Source organism: Tachypleus tridentatus, chromosome 7 (genome assembly GCF_004210375.1).
Source record: "Tachypleus tridentatus isolate NWPU-2018 chromosome 7, ASM421037v1, whole genome shotgun sequence".
NCBI classification, from domain to species: Eukaryota; Metazoa; Arthropoda; class Merostomata; order Xiphosura; family Limulidae; genus Tachypleus; species Tachypleus tridentatus.
The window spans coordinates 13,861,861-13,877,783 of record NC_134831.1 but is presented as its reverse complement, the minus strand read 5'-3'; the positions used below and the strand labels follow the sequence as shown (position 1 = coordinate 13,877,783).

General features: G+C 34.1%; 1 protein-coding gene across 1 annotated transcript in view; it reads right to left on the bottom strand.

Annotated features, from left to right (window-relative positions):
- Positions 1 to 266: 266 nt before the first annotated feature.
- Positions 267 to 15,923, bottom strand: part of LOC143255154 (uncharacterized) — a 30,243-nt gene continuing 14,586 nt past the window's right edge. The window contains exons 7-13 of the mRNA XM_076510393.1: positions 13,768 to 13,934; positions 10,095 to 10,205; positions 7,033 to 7,098; positions 4,885 to 5,050; positions 3,464 to 3,594; positions 2,630 to 2,803; positions 267 to 1,423 (exon numbers count right to left, since the gene is read on the bottom strand). Coding sequence (XP_076366508.1) covers positions 995 to 1,423; positions 2,630 to 2,803; positions 3,464 to 3,594; positions 4,885 to 5,050; positions 7,033 to 7,098; positions 10,095 to 10,205; positions 13,768 to 13,934 — 1,244 coding nt within the window. The 3' untranslated portion in view covers positions 267 to 994. The remainder of the gene's footprint in view (positions 1,424 to 2,629; positions 2,804 to 3,463; positions 3,595 to 4,884; positions 5,051 to 7,032; positions 7,099 to 10,094; positions 10,206 to 13,767; positions 13,935 to 15,923) is intronic.

Sequence of the window (15,923 nt, the reverse complement as noted above, 5' to 3'; positions counted from 1 at the left end):
CTATAACATCTTCACCACTAAAGGTGCAAAGCGTATTCAAAAGTAAACCTTGGACCTACGATTACGCAGCCCAGAAAGCCAGCCATTAAGTCATATCTCAGTAGGATGTACAAATGAAAAACTTTAATTTAAAACTAACGAAAATTAACTCGGAATTGTTGAACTATATTTACAAACACTGTATTTCTTATATGTCGAGTACATCAAATAGTTGTTTAACATTCGACAAATTAAGTGAAAGTAACAAGAAATATAAAACATGAGCGTAGCGATGAATAATATTTTATTATCAGCCATGAACAACTTTGGCTTGTATATTAAATGTTAAAATACCAAAACAGAAAGCTTCAGTTTGTACACTAATTCTCTAAAATAATATTCGTGTTCCAATTGGATAACAATAAAGAAAACGTAATGAAATATGTGGTCTGGAACTTGTAACGTTTCACATTAAGTGGAGATATGTTTCAATGTTCTTCATTATATCTGAATAAGATCCATAGCCAGAAACACAGTTTTTAGGGTATTAAACTGACCTCAAGTGTTTCGTTCCAATTGTTTTAAAACAAAATTATCACTTCATTATATTTAATTGAGCTATTATTCACTATTGCATGCATAAAAGTTTTATCAAATGCTTGTAAAAACTCTTTCCAAAAGAATCAAGTGAAAAAAAACTTTCTGAATAATGAAGTTTTTCATTTTTAACCATACTGGATAACAGAAACACGATAAAACGTTACTGTCATTAAAAATAAAAGTTTAAATAAATTTATATGTGCTGTTTCCAAAATATCCTAATCTTAATTACTACCTATTCCTATGTATTTTAAAATATTCTGTTCGTTAAGCCTAACAAGAAATTAGCCTATTAAGTTCAATAATTATTTACATACATCTTCAAAAATACTGAAGTATATATCATTTTAGCGCAAAACGCTGTCAAATTCTCGTTGACCTCCAAACCAAATACACGGAACTTGAATAGTTAGTTTCAATTTTTATAACTGTTGTCACGGTTATCAAAAATCTTGAACTTGGCGAAAGTTCCTCCTACACCCAGCCCAATACCAATGATTAACATTGCCATAGCAACGCCTCCCATTGCTCCTGGAGAATACAGCTTCTTTTCTCCACCTTTTTTCTTTTTGAGTTCTATGGTAGTTTCTGGATTCTCACTTGATGTAATCAGTACTGTAGTTTCGAGAGTTGTCTTCGTAGGAGCCACTGTGGTTGTCACAACTTCCTTTGTAGAAATACTCGAGGAACTTGGGGAGGAAGGTTTCTTGGGGGTGTTGGTTGTTGTTGTTTCAGTAACCATAGAAGAAATAGTTGTTGGTTTTGATGTAGTTGAAGTCGTGATACCTCTTTCGAACTGAGTTTTTAGGGAGTTTGGAACGCTTCTCAGCTTCAAAACCTTGTTCTGTAGAATTAGTGCAGAATCCTTTATTAAGTTACTTTACATGACCTATTACTTAAGGTCTTAACAGTCGCTACTGTAAATACTCGACACACGTATAAAGAATTATAAAATCATTTTCTTCGTGAATAAATATATATTAACAGCAGTAGGCGGTGTTAAGGAATATTTTGTTAGTCTGTTGCGGTGTTTCATTCCGCCCAGATTTGAAGAGATTATTACCTCAGCAAACTATTTCATTAAAACATTATATATTTTTAACATTCAGGTAGCAAAAAACTTATTGTAGTTTTACGTTATTTCTAGTTTTAAATTATATATCTAATACACTTTTTGTGAGGTAAATTTTCATGTCAAAACTTATAATAAAAAGTAGTCATACGTCGTGTTTTTTTTATAAGCGATTACGCTTACCGTAAGCCAAATTCGAGCTGGTAGTGAGTCTTTCATCAGTAACAATCAACCCAGGCTGCTGTCTGTCTCGAGTAAAATTTGTTTTAAAAATTCTAGAGCAAATCGAATAAACGATGCTATATCGTGGTCTGGACTACAGTTTTCTAACTATTTTGTACATTTAAAAAGTTTCAAACTTCATTATGATTAACCTTCTTTTTTACATTTTCAAAATGAGGAATATAGCACAAACAATTATAAATGTGCACACACAATAAACAAATTGTATTTTTTACTTCGTCTGTTAGGAATGGAATTTTACAATAAGTCGTATGATGCAGTCTAAGATGTTGATTCTCAACTGAGTGAATGGTTCACCCACGAGTTAATGACATTAGAATAAAGATGAATGAGCATTATCAATTATAAAACAAATTAAAGAGCAAAAAAATCATTAGGTATTATTATTTATTGTAGTTGTTGTCTGATGTATATTTAAGTCATAATAAATAATTTTGCATTTTAATTTAGTACTTTTTTCTCTTTTTACCAGCTGATGTGAGTGAGCTGTAAGAAACTTATAAGGGTGGAAGATGTGGGAATAGCAAGACCACTCTGTAATGTGCAATGAAAATAATTAAACGTCAACCAACACTAGGACAAATAATTACGTCGTATAACAATATATACACATATATACTTCAAAATTATATTTATGTAGTTACAAATTAAAATTAAGTAGCTTCTACTGTATGACACTAAAACTATCAAAAATCTAACGACATAACAACAATTTACAACTGTCGAGTAACTAACCTGGTTTCTATCCGCCAGAGGCCAGTCTACTCCAATTTCCTTCAAGTCAACTGCCTGTGTTAAATTATTTATAAGGTCAGTCATACTTATTTCTTTCTTACGTATTCCATCAGGAAGATCAGGATGACGATCTAAAACCGTGAATTGGACGAAAAAGTCGCGCCCAACTATCATCTGCGAGAAACGTAAAGTTAAAATTCATTAAGTGAGTTTAGAATAATATATACATATATGTAACAACTGTCGCGTATGATTACTTAAAACTGAAATACAAAAGTTAATCTTTGTTGTTGTGTTTTTCTTTAAGCAGGAAATTACTGTAACAACATCATAATTTGTAGGGTTTATTTACGAACAAATGAAATATTTCTTAAATATATTTGGTGTTTTCCTCAACAATCCGTGCAACCATTGGGTGAAGGTATTTGGTGGTCTGAAAGTATTATTAGGCAAAAATGTACAACCTGGTTACAATATTTTTTGTTGTTGTTATTTTTTAAATTTCGCGAAAAGCAACTCGAGGGCTATCTGCACTAGTCATTCCTAATTTAGTAGCGTAAGACCAAAGAAAAGGCAGCTGGTCTTCACCACCCACTGCCAACTCTTGAGCTACTCTTTTACCAACGAATAGTGTAATTAACAGTTATATTATAATGCCCCCACGGCTGAAAGGGCAGGAATGTTTGATGTGACGGGAATTTGATCACGCAACCCTCAGATTGCTAGTCAAATGCCTTAACGACCAGGCCTGGCTAAAATGGTATTATTAAGATTATATCGATATTGCAAATTCAAATACTTGAATTAAGACACAAAAACTAACATTAAACTTACACTTTTCACTTGAGTAATTCTCAAAGAGGACGTCTTTAGTTGTGCAGCAGCTGTGATCGATTCTTTCCATTCAGCTTGAAACATTGGATTGACGATAATATCTTGTAATTCTTCAAAATATTGCAAATCGTCTAGGTCACAGCAAAACACATCGTGTTATTTAAGGAAAAAAATAATAATCATCTTTTTTTCTACTAAATTTGATGTTTTAACGATATAGTTCAATTTTTTCCAAGCTTAAAAGTAATTTGCAAAACTTTCATAATTGATATAGTACAAACGTAAAATTCATTGATAGTTGTGTGTGTGTTGTTTTTTTCCAATTCTCTTCTCATGTGAAATTAAGTTTCGGAATATTTAGACTCTATTGAAGTAACTAATTCTTTCGTGTCTTAAAATCAAGTAAAACTTTTTTGCATGTTGTTCTAGACTATTTTTCTAATTTTTAGATCCTTACGGATGACCAGGGTTTGTGTCACGTAAGGGGTTACGAAGGGTTTTAACCTCCGTCACTCAGATTAAGATTCGAGCGCCCTAACCATCTGGTCATACCGAGCCTCAAAATCATCTCTAGCAAATTTAAACCATTAAAAACGTTTATTTTACAAAAAAAGGAATATTTAAAAATAAATAACAAGATGAAAAACCAACGTTTCTCCATAATTTGTTGTTTTAATGTTATTTATACTTTCATATATTTTAGTTTTCTGCCAAATAAATTCCTTCACCTCTTAATTACTTAAATTTATATATATTTAAAACATTTTTAACAAAAGCAAATATATAGCAATCAAAATAATTGTCGTTCAAAATTGTATTTTATTTTATTGGAAAATATTTAAATAAAAATGTGGTCTTCTGAACAGAATGTTCATTGAACAAAATTAATTCCAACAGTTCGAGAGCTAAAAGACAAAACGAAATGTTTGCTTGGGGGAAGCAGTAAAATCTGAGATTCATTTCTCTGCAGTGAACACAGCAGCTAAGCCAATCTGGCTTTGTTCTTAAACAAACGAACCAAAAACGACAACAAAATCCTTATACGTCACAGTAATGAAAGAAACTGTACAAAAACATGAAAATACTATTTTAATTGTGACTTTGTTTTCTATCTGCATTGGGAATAAAACAGTATTTCCTGAACATCTTACTTCCAACACGATGATAGTATGCTAAATAGATCAAATTATAGTTTTAACTAAGATGTGTGTGATATTACTGATCAAAGTAAAACACTTTTGGATTACTTACTTTGTGGGGAGGAGGCTTAAGAAAAGAAATGTTCTGATAGTACTCTGACATAATCCGTTACTGTGATAAAAAACATATCAGGACGGAGGAACATTTAAATTTAATCACCACCACGTTCTTACGGAAGGAATGAATCGTTGAAAATAAATGAGGAAGAGAAAACGTCTTACACGATACTTGAAACTCCAGAAATTCCTTATGATTTGCCGAGAAGCAGCTTGAAATGTCAAAGGCGACATTGTCTAAGTACACTGAGCTCTGTTTCTTCATGTCATAGAAATTATACCAAAACCGAAGACCTTTGTAATAGACCCCTGAAGAAATGTTGTACGGACTCTAAAAATGACAATAAAATGAAATAAGAATTAGTATATAATGGAAAAAACTGTATTTCAGAAACGTGTGAGGTTAATGGCGTAGAAAGTTTGAAAAACTAGTGAACTGTTAAGAAACGGTTCATTGTTTACTTTTAATGGCGAGTCTGCCTTGGTACAATTGGTTAGAATCAATACTTTGGAATAATGAAGAAGGCTTTTCTTTGGTTCAGGATTAATGTTTCAGAATATTGTTGAATATTTTTCTTTAATACACAAGGGTGTATTAAAACGTCGAATGTTAACTAATATAATAAAGGCAGGGTCATTGTTAAAAACTGAGAGAAAAGAAAGTAATTTGAAAGTACTGTTATTACAAACTGCACTTAAAATACCTGTATTTATCCTAAGCGAAATAATTATTTATGGTTTCAAGAAACATTTTACAATTTCCTTTTGTAGCATATTAAGTGATCTGCAATGGATAAAAACACACCAATAATTACATATATGTATGTATTACATAAATGGAGAAAAACGTCACCTGGACCCTTGCCTGGCCTTTTATATATAAACTTAAATGCTTGGTATTTTTTCGTGGAACCGCGAATCTAGTTCAGTTAATAAAATCTTTTCATCAAATTCAAGGCGCATGCACGTAACTAGTATTACTACAGTTATATTGCTATTCCTTATTTTTACAGATACTGATAACTAAAATTTTCACTTTAAGCGTTAGTGGGCTAAATGCCCTATATCTTAGGCTTAGCCGTTCTCAATTTTCAACTGGAAGAAGAATAGCGAGCCAGCAGAACCTATGGTCACAATAATTGTCCAGGCGTTAGTGGGCTAAATGCCCTATATCTTAGGCTTAGCCGTTCTCAATTTTCAACTAGAAGAAGAATAGCGAGTTGAACAGAACAGATAAAGTGTTGTCCTTCTTGTAGCTGAAAGTGTGGAACGATTTCACATCACCTGTTCAACCTCGATCTTTTACACACGACGTACACTAACCGATAAGCCACACCCAACCCAGTTCTTTAATAGGATGCATAATTTGTTTGCATAAGAAAGTTTGTATAGCTTCACGTTTCTCGAATGGCAGGAGTTGCTAGTATTGGAACTTCTCATGCATTATGCTTAATTATTTTTCGTCAGAGAGTTACTGATTATTAACATTATGAACCTCCTTTAAAAAGTAACTGTTAAAAGCGAATAGTTGTCACAAAAAAAAGTTTCAAACGCCAAAACCTGAGAAAGTATTAAAAATAATCGCCTGTTTAAATTATTAAATAATTGTTTATTTAAATAATTTTAAAATAAAGAAAAATAAAATAAAATAAAAAATAAAAATCACGTTATCTCGTGTGTTCTTTTATTTCACACTCTTCTTAATTTGTCCATTTTGGATTCAAAATAAAAATAGCATTTCACATCAATCTCTTGTCTCACAAATTGCTCCAAAGAAGCTAGAGTCTCAAATTTTGAGCTACTGACCATGGAGTAAACAGCAAGGCATTAGCTCCCTACAACTTACTATATACTCTAAGGTCGTAACTGCAATTTTCACAATGAAATTTCAGTGTGCGAAATATCTGTGATATTACAAGAGTTCGCGCCCGGCTCCAGAATACAGCGATCTACAGCAGGATAAACCCGCGCTTTTAAGATTTATTAATTTCCGAATAACTACTCGAAAGGTTTAAAAAAGTGGAAGAGCGACATTGTAAAAAAAAACATTCAACATTTATATTTTCATGTTTTAACCAAGTTTCTTTTGTATTTTTAGAGGGCGCTTTTTATTTTTTATTCATAAGTTACCTTTTAAGTTTTCTTCCCTCCCAAGAAGCATATGTTACTAAAATATAATATTTTTAATTCATTACAACATTTCAAAGTTCAGTATGATTTTTATTTATAAGAGTTTTAATGGTAGATAAATATTACAGATCTCCACCTAGTGGTTACTTTAAGTAAAATTGAGTTTGTTTTCTGTCAACCTACCTCGGTCACGTAAATTTCGAGACTGACAACAGGAAACGAACCATCAGTATTCTTGCTCCATTCCAGCTGAAAAAAAAAAAAATCAGAAACATTTTTGTCATTTTCGAGGTGATTCTCTGCAGACAATTTATCGTTTGATTTATTTTGTGACTTCTGTGTTGAAACATTCTAGAAGTTACACGATTCTTATTATTTCTGCTCATCTACGTTCGCCAAGCAATTTTTCCAGTTATTTGAAAATTATTTTAAGTGTTTCTTTTGGAATTAAGCACAAATCTGCACCATGAACTCTGCCCATCACAGGTATCGAAACCCGTTTTCTCCCAGTGTGAATCAGTAGACACACCACTGTTCCACTAGACAATCCTTTTAAGCAGAGATTGTGTATTCATGGCAGAGCTACACGAGGGCTATCTGTGCTAGCCGTCCCTAATTTAGTAGTGAAGACCAGAGGGAAGGCAGCCAGTCATCACCATCCACCGCCAACTTGGGCTGCTCTTTTACCAACAAATTGTGGGATTGACTGTAACACTATAACGCCTCTACGACTGAAAGGGCGAGCATGTTTGGCTGATGGAGGTTCGAATTCGCGACCCTGGGATTACGAGTCGAGTGCCTTAACCACCTGGCCATGCTGGGCCTATCGACGTTTTAATTGTGAACTACTTCCTAGAGGGAAAGAAGCCAGTCAGCATCAATATATATCCCCACTATCCACGCTAAGAAATTGATTGTTAATATTAAACTGAAATCACAGCTTAAAGTGAGATGAATATTTTGTGCCATCTCACAGATTCGAATGCGAATCAACAGGATCGAAATCCAGACCTCTACTATAGAGCAAAACTGCGAATATTTTAAGCAACAAAACCCATACGTTTTTAATGATAACTAAGAAATTATTGTACTCATAAAATAATTTATCAAAATTTCTTTAAGCCAAAGTTTAATGAAGCACATAACAAATACATATAAAAAATATGCAATAAAAGAAACAATTCTTAGATAAAACTGACTACCTAAATTGAAAGCCTAAGAAAACTGTTGAAAATGCTTTCGATACACAAAGAATGTGATAATCGGCTCTAATTTACTCCAACGTTGCTATATTTACCTAATTTGGTATCTTGGGATTAGTTGTTGACAGTTATTACTGATCCCTTCTGTATAAGATTTTTGAAACGTCGAGAAAGCGTTATTTTTTAACTTAATAATTCATTTTTTAGTCTAGCGTATTTTAACGTCAAGTTGTTAACCAGCAGATTTATTATATTTACTTTGTTTGTATTGGAGCAAAGCCAGATTGGAATATCGTGAAAATACAAAAAGAAATAAGCACAATAACATCGAAACAGCTTCAGAAAAGCTTTGCAATCTGATAGTCGTGGGTTCGAATCCCCGTCACACCAAACATGCTCGCCTTTTCAGCCGTGGGAATGTTATATTGTTACGATCAATCCCACTGTTCGTTGGTAAAAGAGTAGTTTAAGAGTTAACGGTGGATGGTGATGACTAGCTTCCTTCCCTTTGGTTTTACGCTGTTAAATTAGGGACGGTTAGCGAAGATAGCCCTAGTGTAGCTTTGCGCAAAATTAAAAAATAAACAGCCCTAGTGACATAGCGGTATGTCTCCGGAGTTACAACACTAAAATCCAGGTTTCGATACCCGTGGTAGACAAAGCACAGATAACCCATTGTTTAGCTTTGTGGTTAACTAAAAAGCAAACAAACGTTTTCCCATGATCTGAATTAAGCAATTTTGTATTCCGTAAGTCAATATGAGAGCCATTTTTATTTGTGCTCTGAGATAATCCAGGAAGTGGGCATAATCATACTCAGCAGCGCCTACAATTAACAAATCATGAAGTAAGTGTAACTCGATTCACCATCTTAAGTGTGTTACAGAATTATGTATATCGTACTGTTCTCCAAAATCGTTATAATATTGATAGTAATTCTATGTCAGAACTTTTCGTTGTGTTAAAAAGTTTGAAACGTATATCCTATGTTAATGATATCCAAGTTCATTAATGCTATCTTTCTGACAATTTCCTAAAAGAAATAGTCCATATGTAAAATTACTGGAGACCCATGCACGCACAAAATTAATACGACATATACTATTACAAAAGAATATTAAATTAGTGTTCCCACTGTTTAAAAAAAACGTAACCCTGTTATTGCACACATCATGCAAACACGGTCGAAAGAATGTTTTATTTGAATTTGTTACTTAACAAGACTATGTCGAACAAAAAAAAATGCCTTTTTTGAATTATATTTTGGTAAGTTGTGAAAGGGTACTTTACCAAATAGTAACGTTGCTCATTTAACGTTGTTAAATATAAATAATGATAATTTGGTGTGTTTTTTTTTTACATGTGATAAAGGTTCCTTTTTTTATAATTAATAAGCGAAACTACAGTCCACAGAATAGGGTATGACCAATCAAAGATTGCATTAGGCTTCTACGTCACAGATTCACTTTTTAATTTCACATCTGATGAAAAATGAGAGAAATCTCTAACAAAAATCTACAGTTGGTTCGCTGTGTAACAACGAATAACGAGATCAACAAAATGTCATAACATTATTTGCATACTTAAATTAACAACGAATAACGAGATCAACAAAATGTCATAACATTATTTGCATACTTAAATTCATTAAGGTTACAAGACAGTGAAATAAAACTGACCTACCACCCCAGAGTTAATTTTAGGGTTTATTTATATTGTTACTCAGAAATATGACTATTGAACTACAGAACATAAGTATTTGTACATGTATCGAGGAAGAGTTGTTGTTGTTTTGAATTAAGCACAAAGCTACACCATGGGCTATCGGTACTCTGCCCACCACGGGTATCGAAACCCGGTTTTTAGCGTTGCAAGCAGACATACCGCTGAGCTCAAGGAAGAGAAATAATTTGTTTCCTGTATGTTAAAATATGCAACAAAGAGTTAAAAATAAACATCAGAAACTAAGTTAACATCAAACTAACTATGATAGTGTCATACTAGAAATTAGATATTATGATCTACATAAACTAAATTACTCACATAATTGTCAAGAAAACACCATTCCCAGAGTGTTGTAATGCCGTTAACGTCTGGAGGCCAGTCGATGCGAAGGCCTTGAAATTTTCTACAAGGAATACCTCGTTTCCACACCTATAGTAAGTTAGAAAAAAACACACTCACAAATAAAGGTATGTTGGAGACCACATTTTAAATATATAAAATGCCCTTACAACACAGATACATTGAAAACTCTTTTCACGCTCGTAATATTATGTTTTAGGTACAAAATGTTGTTAGGTTATGGAAAGAAATGGGTTTTTATTTTAATGAAATGTGAGATACAACACTACTATTTCAAAAACAAACAAGCGAGTAGAGTACGAATATGATTTATCTGGAAAGAAGATGCACATTACAATAGAATGAATAGTCAACATCTGATCTGACTGTTATGGAAAGTGAGGGAAACATTTTTGATAATGCAAAAAAAGAAGAGAAAACCCCTATTTGTAACATGTTCTTCAGTCCTAGATATCTGTTCTTAGTCAATAGCAAATAAATAGTTCTCTGGTTTCTAGTCAAAGTGAATTTATGAAAACACGTGATACATTTCTTCTTCCTTGATGACGAGAAACCCACTTGAAATAAAAACGTATCTCAGAATGGCTGGTATGGGTATTAACACTTTTACTGATAAGGAGAGAACAACGTTTCGACCTTCCTAGGTCATCTTCAGGTTAAGAAAGAGAGTCTGAAAGTGACCCTTGCAGGACACATGTCTTAGAGACAAGGGTATAAACAGGTATGGGATCGTATGGACGTGCATTATAAATTGTGCAAGAAGGACTAGAGTGAGTTGAGTCCAGGATAAATCGATATATGCATTGCAACTGACACGAGAAGAACTATTGTGAACTCTGTATAGATTAGATCTGTTCTTGTAACGTTCGTAAATGCCAGTAGTTCGCAATCTATGGAGAAGAACTGTTTGAATATAAACACAAAGCTTCTTTATAAATTTTGTAAAGTAACTTTCGAATTAATTTACCTGTGCCTGAAAATTTATAAAATGTTATTCATAGCTTTTGTGCCTCATCTTAAAAGGAAAAACAGATGCGTTACATTGTATTTAATTGTTTGACATTTTGCGCAAAACTACACAAGGGCTATCTGCGCTAGCCGTCCCTAACTTAGCAGTGTAAGACTTAAGGGAAGGTAGCTAGTCATCACTACACACTTCACCTCTTGAGATACTCTTTTACCAACGAATAGTGGGATTGACCGTCACAGGCCCGGCATGGCCTAGCGCGTAAGGCGTGCGACTCGTAATCCGAGGGTCGCGGGTTCGCGCCCGCGTCGCGCTAAACATGCTCGCCCTCCCAGCCGTGGGGGTGTATAATGTGACGGTCAATCCCACTATTCGTTGGTAAAAGAGTAGCCCAAGAGTTGGCGGTGGGTGGTGATTACTAGCTGCCTTCCCTCTAGTCTTACACTGCTAAATTAGGGACGGCTAGCACAGATAGCCCTCGAGTAGCTTTGTGCGAAATTCCCAAACAAACAAATTGACCGTCACATCATAACGCACCCACGGCTGAAAGAGCGAGTATAACGGGGATTCGAACCCGCGCCTCAGATTACGAGTCGAGCACTCTAACTACCTGGTTATGTGTTTAATTTACTGCTGTTAAATTTCTATTAGTACATACATTAAGCTAACAGCACTTATGCATTTTTTCAATAAACATGGCAACACCAAATTTTCCATGTGCGAGAACAACTATTTCTGCAATATTAAAAACACACACTACAAGTTTCGGTGGATAATGATCCAACACCTTCACAAAACAAAGAAGAACAGAAGAGGTTCGTGTACAATTGATTTACGGTACACTGATGTAAGTACCATAACGAACTGCTTAAATTGGTCAGTGGTAAGTAATAAAAGCATTTGTATGTGAGACATAACAGCTTGTTAGCATAATATTCAGTACACACTACATGTTTAGACTGAGCATTGCCCATGAAACAGAACAAAATTACTCTTGGAGCACTGAAATTATTAAAACAGATGTGTACTTTTAAACCGTGACAGTGGTCCTAGTAACTTTAGTTTCCCTTTTAACTCGATTCCTTTTTACGAATGTTAATCATTTTACTTTGTTTAAATTATTTCACTGGTTGTTTGGCGCAGATAGCGTAGTTGCTTTGTGTCATAAAATGCCAACCAATCAACTAGTACACCCCCTTCTAACCTTCCTATAGGTAATAACTTTGCCACAATATTTCGTGGTAGCATGGTAATCCTGTTGTCCATAACCCCTAGGGATATATTTGTTTTGTATATAAAACTCTTTGTTTGCATTTGTATCATACACAAAACATCGACAGAATTCAGAACTGTAAGACATCCTCAACTCCAGAGCTACAACATCTCCACAAGCATCATCTCTGTACTATTGTTCTCGTCTTCTCTTGTTTAGCGCTAAATCTTCTTTGCAGCAAAGTGGTCGACACATTAAAATGTATATCAAGACGGCTAGTATGGGCATTAAAACGTTTATCAAATAATACAGAGGACAACGTTTCGACCTTCTTAGGTTATCTTCAGGTTAACATTGGAACATAATTCGCTGGTATGGCATTAAACCTTTTATTAAAATAAAGAAGAGAATAATATATTTCAACTTTCTTGGATCATCTTCTGGTTAACATTGGAACATAATTCGCTGCTTATCTGGACGGCTCGAGGCAACATGTCGCATTAAAAATCACTTAATCTTTATCAACATACCAGTTCCAAGTACATCAATACGTTTGTTATAGCCCCTACCAACTGGCACACTGGTATGTCTATGGACTTATACTGCAAGAAACAGGGTTTAGATACTCGTGGTTAGCAGAACACAGATAGCCCTTTGTTTAGTTGTGTTCTTAATAACAAACAACAACAACCCTACCAAATGGGGTTGTGAAGTAGGGTGAAGAGAAGCAGAAGTTTCTGACTGCCCCTCGTTGTCTTCTCAGGCCTCTTCGGGACCTAAGAAGATACTCAGTCTAATTAACCACCAATGATTCGAAACTTGCACCAAAAAAAGACAGATTTGAAAAAACATTTAATACGCATTAAATGTTTCATTATGCTTAAAAATCGCTGTGTCTTAAACATACATGTCTCTTAGCGTTATGCGCTTCCCTACTTGAATACTCAACTAATAAAACCAGTTTCATATTCGAAACTTTGTTCTGTGTCCAAATGTTAACACGAATCAACTCACCAGGATAATGTGTTTTAGGATCGTAAAAATAGCAATATATACCGGCTGGCCCATAATTATTTTTCCTATTTTTACATTTAATAGTTAAATAACTAAGAAAATATAACCATGCAATTTTCATTTCTTTGTGTTAGAGAAAAAATAAAGTTTATATACACAGGTTTTCGTAATAAGTACAACACAATGTGTACAATTTATAAGGTTTTTCCTTGTATTTTTTACTTGTAATCCATAAAATTCGAGCTCAAGATATTTTTAAACACATTAATTATGTTTCATTACATCAAGTGAGTTTGAAAAATGTTTTCACCTTTCTTACTATATGCTCTTTATACCTATAAATATAGGATTTGTGTCTATAGTACACTGTTACTCCGCTACATATTGTTAATATTGCTGTGCTCTTTAAATCATAAACTGTGAATTGAAATACATACCATGCCTATGTCAATAAAATTTGTTTTTCTGGTTCCAAAGAATTCTGTCGGGTTATACGAAGTTTTTTTTCGGGGATCAATGATGAATTGTGGGTCAAAGTCTTCGCTTCTAATTTTCAAAATCTTACATGTTTCATCAGGTAATCGTCGATAGGCAATTCCTGAACCTAAAAGAAAAAAATCACCAAGAAATATCTTATATTACATTATAACCCAAACTCAACTAACTTAGTGACAATGTGTAATTGAACAGAATATCTTATTATAGTTTGACAAAATAGAGCCAAACTTCACTAACTTCGTAAATGGTATAAAAGGTAAGAGGATATATCGGTTTGTTAAAATAGAACCCAAACCTAAATAACATCGTAACTGCTATGTAAGGGGGAAAAAATATCGTTATATCACATGTAAATAATAAAACCCAAGCCATATTCATTTCAAACTCGAACATAAATGAAGAGAATATAAACTTATAGTATATACCGTGGGAAGTGACCTGACTAGTTTTTCATGGCATGTATAGCTATAAGTTATTCATTAAAACTTGCTTCTTTTACTTCAATACTCACGTTATGTGTATGTAGTATTTGTAGTTAAATTGGCTGAATATTCAATCTCACAACATTTTTTGGAAGTCAGGGCCACGAGGACTCCCACCCCTTAAAAATGACAATGTAATAATTGCCTGACCACTCCAAAATTGCCTCTTACAGCAGTGTACCATAAAAAAACAACCCAAATAGTCAAGCTGCATGCAAATATACTAGGTAAAAATAGACACTATATAAGTAGTAGGTAAATGCATGATACCCCTTCCCCAGTGGCACAGCAGTATGTCTGTGAACTTCCAACGTTAGAAAATGGTTTCGATACACGCAATAGAGAGAACACAGGTAGCTCATTGTGTAGCTTTATGCTTAATTACAAACAAATAGAATATAATGAAGAAATGGTATGGTTATTTATGTATTTATCTATATGTGTCACCGAAATAATAAATGTAATGATGCCACCTGGTGTGTTGAATTACAACAGGATTTCAATGCTAGAAGTTTTGTTTGTTTGTTTGTTTTTTATTTCGCGCAAACTACATGAGGACTATCTACGTTAGCCGTCCCTAATTTAGCAGTGTAAGACAAGAGGAAAGGCAGCTAGTCATCATCACCCACCGCCAACTCTTGGGCTACTCTTTTAACAACGAATAGTAGGATTTAGCGTCACATTATAACGCCCCCACGGCTAAAAGAGCGAGTATGGTTGGTGTGACGGGGAATGCTAGAAGTAGCGACTGTAGTCTTCTCAGCTAGTAATTCAAAACAAACATAAATCCACAGGTTTCGTTATTGTGGATTTAAATCTTACTTAAAAAACGCTCACATCTTGCCCTATGTGACTGACATAGATAAGATAAGAATGTGAAACCACGAGACATAGGTCTCTATATGAAGTCCAACGGTAGGGCAGCTGTAGGTCCGAGGACTTACAATGCTATAATCCTAGGTTAGATTCGCCAACGTTGACACAGAGAATAGCCAAATTTGGCTTTGTTCTAAAAAAATAAATAACCTCCAAGTAAAAATATTTTTATTCTATATAATTTTATAAAATTAAATTAATTATATCATGTTAGGCTTGGCCTGTTTTAAATATTAATGACGTAGAATCGATATAGTTTTCTTACTATCTGGCTTGGTATGGCTAGATGGATAAGGCACTCGACTCGTAATCTGAGGGTCGTAGGTTCAAATCCTCGTCACACCAAATATGCTGGCTCTTTCAGCCGTAGGAGTGTTATATGTGACTATCAATCCACTATTCGTTAGTAAAAGGGTAGTCCAAGAGTTCGCAGTAGATGGTGATAACTAGCTGCCTTTCCTCTAGTTTTACACTGCTAAATTAGGGACGGCTAGCGCAGATAGCCCTCGTGCAGCTTTGCGCGAAATAAAAAAAAAAAAAACTTATTCTGTTTGTTGTTAAGCACAAAACCTCATAATAGCCTATCTTGTTGTATCCATTACAGCTGTCGAATCCCAACTTTCTGCATCATAAGTCCAATTTGGTGAGGATATGTTGCAGTCTAGTGAAGCGTTCTCTCTTAATTCTGATAGAATACTATTATTTTAAAAGAGCGATAATCACGTAGTATTATTGTA